Source organism: Oncorhynchus tshawytscha, unplaced genomic scaffold (assembly GCF_018296145.1).
Source record: "Oncorhynchus tshawytscha isolate Ot180627B unplaced genomic scaffold, Otsh_v2.0 Un_contig_9445_pilon_pilon, whole genome shotgun sequence".
NCBI lineage: Eukaryota > Metazoa > Chordata > Actinopteri > Salmoniformes > Salmonidae > Oncorhynchus > Oncorhynchus tshawytscha.
The window spans coordinates 134412-140929 of record NW_024609329.1 but is presented as its reverse complement, the minus strand read 5'-3'; the positions used below and the strand labels follow the sequence as shown (position 1 = coordinate 140929).

Below are 6518 nucleotides of genomic sequence, written 5' to 3'. Positions count from 1 at the left end.
GTACTGGTTAAGGAGTTCAGTTTCAATACTTTTTTACGGGGGGGGGTCGAGGTGAGGAGGAGGATTATTTAAGATGCTGTTTTAAGATGTTTTTGGAAGATGGGCGAGGCCTCTGTTGTCCTAGCTTCAGGGGGAAGCGTGTCTCATCATTGGGGTGCCATGACAGAGAAGAGCTTGGACTGGGCAGAGCGGGATCCACACTCCCGTTAGGGTGGGAGGGCCAAGAGACCTGAGGTTGCAGAGCAGAGTGCTCCGGTTGGGGTGTAGGGTTTGAGCATAGCCTGAAAGTAGGGAGGGGCAGATCCTCTTGCTGCTCTGTAGGCAAGTATTATTACCTGCGCTACTTCCTGTGTGAGGTAAGGTCGTAACCTACGGATGTTGTAGACCATGGCCCTGCAGGAGCGAATCACTGATTTGACGTTTGCAGAGAACGTCAGGGTGTTGTCAAAGGGTCACGCCAACGTTCTTTGCACTCTGGGAGAAAGACACTGTGTCAACCGTGATGGAGAGGTCTATGAGCGGGCAGGCCTTTCCCTGGAGGAAGAGCAGCTCTGACTTCTCGAGGTAGAGTTTGAGGTGGCCGACATCCAAGTTTCCAGGCACGCAGAGATACATGTCTTCATCTGGGTGTCAGAAGGGGGGGAAGGAGAAAAGTAGTTGAGTTTCGTCCTCATAGCAGTGATATGAGAGACCATGTGAGTATATGACAGAGCTGAGTGACTTGGTGTATAGACAGAAGAAGAAAGGGCCTAGAACCATGCCCTGGGGGACACCAGTAGCGAGAGTACGTAGTGCAGACACAGATCCTCTGAACGTCACCTGGTATGAGTGGCCTGTCAGGTAGGATTCAAGAGTGTTTCAGAGCCTGAGACACCCAGTCCTGAGAGGATGGAGAGGAGGATCTGATAGAGACTGAGACACCCAGTCCTGAGAGGATGGAGAGGAGGATCTGATAGAGACTGAGACACCCAGTCCTAAGAGGATGGAGAGGAGGATCTGATGATTCATAGTGCTGAAAGCAGCAGATAGATCTAGGAGGATGAGAACAGAGAGAGAGAGAGAGAGAGAGTCAACTGCTTTGGTAGTCTCCAGGACACAGAGATGAGCAGTCTCGGTTGATTGACCCGCCTTGCCGTCTGACTGGTTAGAGTCAAGAAGATCGTTCTCGGAGAGAGGATAACGAAAAAGTTGATCAGTGACAGAACGCTCAAGTGCTTTGGAAAGGAAAGAAAGAAGGGATAGCTGTCTGTAGTTTTTAACGTCAGATGACTCAAGTTTTTTGGTTTCTTGAGGAGGGGGAGCGACTCGGGCCATTTTGAAGGCGGAGGGGACGCGGCCAGTGTTCAGGGATGAGTTGAGGAGGGAAGTGAGGAATGGGAGAAGGTCTCCAGAGATGGTCTGTAGAAGGGAGGAGGTGATGGGTTCAAGCGGGCAGGTTTTTGGGCAGCCAGACCTCACTAGTCGTAGGATTTAATCTGTAGAGAGAGGGGAGAAAGAGGTCAAGGCGTAGGGTAGTTCTGTGTGAGTGAGACCAGTGGACTCAATAGGCTGAGTGGATGAGACCAATAAACTCAATAGGCTGAGTGGATGAGACCAGTGGACTCAATAGGCTGAGTGGATGAGACCAGTGGACTCAATAGGCTGAGTGGATGAGACCAGTGGACTCAATAGGCTGAGTGGATGAGACCAGTGGACTCAATAGGCTGAGTGGATGAGACCAGTGGACTCAATAGGCTGAGTGGATGAGACCAGTAAACTCAATAGGCTGAGTGGATGAGACCAATAAACTCAATAGGCTGAGTGGATGAGACCAGTGGACTCAATAGGCTGAGTGGATGAGACCAGTAATGAGACCGCTGCCATCCAGAAGGCGAGGTCAGTACAGGTGCATCAAAGCTGGGACAGAGAGACTGAAAAACAGCTTCTATCTCAAGGCCATCAGACTGTTAAACAGCCACCACTAACATTGAGTGGCTACTGCCAACACACTGTCAATGACACTGACTCTACTCCAGCCACTTTAATCATGGGAATCGATGGGAAATGATGTAAATATATCACTAGCCACTTTAAACAATGCTACCTTACATAATGTTACTTACCCTACATTGTTCATCTCATATGCATACGTTGATACTGTACTCTATATCATCGACTGCATCCTTATGTAATACATGTATCACTAGCCACTTTAACTATGCCACTTGGTTTACATTATCTATCTCACATGTATATACTGTACTGATATCATCTACTGTATCTTGCCTATGCTGCTCTGTACCATCACTCATTCATATATCCTTATGTACATATTCTTTATCCCCTTACACTGTGTATGACAGTAGTTTTTTTGGAATTGTTAGTTAGATTACTTGCTCGTTATTACTGCATTGTCGGAACTAGAAGCACAAGCATTTCGCTACACTCGCATTAACATCTGCTAACCATGTGTATGTGACAAATAAAATTTGATTTGATTTGATTTAAACTCAATAGGCTGAGTGGATGAGACCAATAAACTCAATAGGCTGAGTGGATGAGACCTGTGGACTCAACAGGCTGAGCGGATGAGTAGTGGATGTCGTCAAAGTGGTTGAGAGAGAGAGAGAGTTTGCGGTGGTGCATGACCATCTGGGTACGGGCTGAGTGGTTAGGGGTTGGAAGAAAGAGAGACCGAAAAGGAAACAAAGTAGTGATTAGAGACCTGGAGGGGGGATGCAGTGAGATTAGTAGGAGAACAGCCTCTAGTAAAGATGAGGTCCAGCATATTGCCTGTCTTGTGAGTGGGAGGTGACTGTGAAAGTGGGAGGAGACTGGGGAAGTGGGAGGGGAGTGGGAAAGTGGGAGGTGATTGGAAAAGGGTGAGGTCAAAAGAGACAAGTAGGGGAATGAGAGAGTTGGAAATAAATTAATTGAAGGCAGACGTCGGGAGGTTGAAGTCGCCAAGTACAAAGAGCGGTGAGCCATCGACAGGAAATTAGCTTATCAAGGTCTCAAGATCATTGAGGAACTCTCCAAGGGCACCTGGTAGATGGCAATGTTAAGCTTGAGTGGAAAAGTGACAGCATGGAATTCAAATGTGGAGATGGACAGGTGAGGGAGAGGGAGAAAAGAGAAAATCTCCACTTAGGAGAAATGTGTAGCCCTGTACCACCACCACGATGACCAGTAGCAGTGTTCTCTGGGGTCATCCTTGTCTCCATCAGGGCCAAAATGTCAAGGGACTGTAGGGCAGCATATAGGCTGAGATTAACTCAGTGTTCTTGAACAGCAGATCCGCAGTTCCAAACAATGCCAGAAATCCGGAATTCCACGCAGGGAACACTAAACTAGAGATCCGGAATTCCACGCAGGGAACACTAAACCAGAGATCCGGAATTCCACGCAGGGAACACTAAACCAGAGATCTGGAATTCCACACAGGGAACACCAATCAACTACCGGCAATCAACAGAATCAATCAATCAACAGAATCCAAATATACAGTTGAGACGATGTTGAGACGATCTAGTCCAGAGTAAACAGTTTTATGTTGAGACGATCTAGTCTGGAGTAAACAGTTTTATGTTGAGACGATCTAGTCCAGAGTAAAGTTTTATAATTTGGAGCTTTAATTTAGGTCTCTCTGTTTAACTGTTTAATACTCTGTCTTTGGCAGGAGAGAGACCAGACTCTCACTCTGACAGCAGGAAGAGTCCTTCAGAGGAACCAGACCCAGAGACGCCCAAACCAGCGAGACGACACCCCTGCTCCCAGTGTAATAAGAGTTTTAAGTGGTTATGGAAGCTGAAAGAGCATGACAGAACACACACAGGAGAAAAGCCTTACCACTGCTCTCAGTGTGGAAAAGGTTTTACCAACTTAGGGAACCTAAAAAAACATGCAAAATTACACACAGGAGAGAAGCCTTTCCAATGCTCCCAGTGTGGAAAGGGTTTTACACGGTTAGGGAACCTGAAGGACCATAAAAGAGTACACACAGGAGAGAAGCCTTTCCAATGCTCCCAGTGTGGAAATGGTTTTACTCAGTTAGGGAATCTGAAAAGGCATGAGAGAATGCACACAGGAGAGAGAACTTTCCAATGTTCCCAGTGTGGAAAGAGTTTCACACGGTTATGGAGCCTGAAAGAACATAAAATAGTTCACACAGGAGAGAAGCCTTTCCAATGTTCCCAGTGTGGAAAGGGTTTTATTCTGTTAGGGAACTTGAAAAAGCATGAGCGAACACACACAGGAGAGAAGCCTTTCCAATGTTTCCAGTGTGGAAAGAGTTTTACACGGCTAGGGAGCCTGAAAGCTCATGAAAGGATACACACAGGGGAGACATCTTACCATTGCTCTCTGTGTGGAAAGAAATTTACCAAGTTAAAGAACCTAAAAAAACATATAAAATTACACACAGGAGAGAAACCTTTCCAATGCACCCAATGTGGAAAGAGTTTTACACGGTTAGGAAACCTGAAGGATCATAAAAGAATACACACAGGAGAGAAGCCTTTCCAATGTTCCCAGTGTGGAAAGAGTTTTACACGGTTAGGGAACATGAAGGACCATCAAATAATGCACACAGGAGAGAAGCCTTTCCAATGTTCCCAGTGTGGAAGTGGTTTTACCCAGTTAGGGAACTTGAAAAGGCATGAGAGAACCCACACAGGACAGAGAACTTTCCAATGTTCCCAGTGTGGAAAGAGTTTTGCACAGTTAGGGAGCCTGAAAGAACATAAAATAGTACACACAGGAGAGAAGCCTTTCCAATGCTCCCAGTGTGGAAAGGTTTTTACCCTGTTAGGGAACTTGAAAAAGCATGAAAGAATACACACAGGAGAGAAGCCGTTCCAATGCTCCAAGTGTGGAAATAGTTTTAAAAGTTTAGGGAGCCTGAAGGAGCATGAAAGAACACACACAGGGGAGACAGCTTACCATTGCTCTATGTGTGGAAAGAATTTTACCAAGTTAGGGAACCTAAAAAAACATATACAATTACACACAGGAGAGAAACCTTTCCAATGCTCCCAATGTGGAAAGGGTTTTACACGGTTAGGGAATCTGAAGGACCATAAATTAATACACACAGGCGAGAAGCCTTTCCAATGCTCCCAGTGTGGAAAGGGTTTTACCCAGATAGGGAACCTGAAAAGACATGAGAGAACCCACACAGTCTTAACAATGACCCCAGGAGTTGGAACCAGTTCAGAAAACAGAACAGAAAACCGCAAAAAAATGGTTTTTATTGAGGAACAGAAACAGAACCGGGAAAGAAAGTGATCTCTTGCGTTCTGGAACAGAAACATTATTTTAAAAGTATGGTAACCAGTTAATAACGTTCTTTTAAAGTAACTCTCCTGTGAAAATCTAACTTTTTAAAGTTAATCCTCTCCAAACTCATATCCAAATAATGTTGTTGACTCGTCCGATTCTCGTATTTGAGGCCAAAGCATAAATTACAGACGAAAAAAAAAAAAATCAAACCTCTTTTTAAAAATTACTATTTCCCAATAGAACATCTCCCTGAGGAGGATGAACTGGCCAATCAACGGTCTTGAGGAGAATGAGCTGGCCAATCCACGGTCTACTTGTGTTATTTTTGTGACCAGTATACGCCCACAACATTCTATTAGGAAGGTGTTCTTAATGTTTTGTCCACTCTGTGTTCCTCTGCATGATGTATTGTTACACCGCATAGGAGCAGTACAGACCTAGTCTGTTCATTATATACATCTACATGATGTTACACCGCATAGGAGCAGTACAGACCTAGTCTGTTCATTATATACATCTACATGATGTTACACCATGTAGGAGCAGTATAGACCTAGTCTGTTCATTATATACATCTACATGATGTATTGTTACACCATGTAGGAGCAGTACAGACCTAGTCTGTTCATTATCTACATCTACATGATGTTACACCGCATAGGAGCAGTACAGACCTAGTCTGTTCATTATCTACATCTACATGATGTTACACCATGTAGGAGCAGTATAGACCTAGTCTGTTCATTATATACATCTACATGATGTTTGTTTGTTACACCATGTAGGAGCAGTATAGACCTAGTCTGTTCATTATATACATCTACATGATGTATTGTTACACCATGTAGGAGCAGTATAGACCTAGTTTGTTCATTATATACATCTACATGATGTATTGTTACACCATGTAGGAGCAGTATAGACCTAGTCTGTTCATTATATACATCTACATGATGTATTGTTACACCATGTAGGAGCAGTATAGACCTAGTCTGGTCATTATATACATCTACATGATGTATTGTTACACCATGTAGGAGCAGTATAGACCTAGTCTGTTCATTATATACATCTACATGATGTTACACCATGTAGGAGCAGTATAGACCTAGTCTGGTCATTATATACATCTACATGATGTTACACCATGTAGGAGCAGTATAGACCTAGTCTGGTCATTATATACATCTACATGATGTAGGAGCAGTTACACCATGTAGGAGCAGTATAGACCTAGTCTGTTCATTATATACATCTAC

General features: G+C 44.3%; 1 protein-coding gene across 1 annotated transcript; it reads left to right on the top strand.

The window, feature by feature from the left end:
* The first annotated feature begins 3637 nt into the window (after window positions 1–3637).
* On the top strand, window positions 3638–6006 carry LOC112242128 (gastrula zinc finger protein XlCGF26.1-like). Its single transcript, XM_024410094.2, has one exon. It carries the CDS (start codon window positions 4057–4059, stop codon window positions 5263–5265), a length of 1209 nt encoding a protein of 402 aa, XP_024265862.1. The 5' UTR covers window positions 3638–4056; the 3' UTR covers window positions 5266–6006.
* The last annotated feature ends 512 nt before the right edge of the window (window positions 6007–6518 follow it).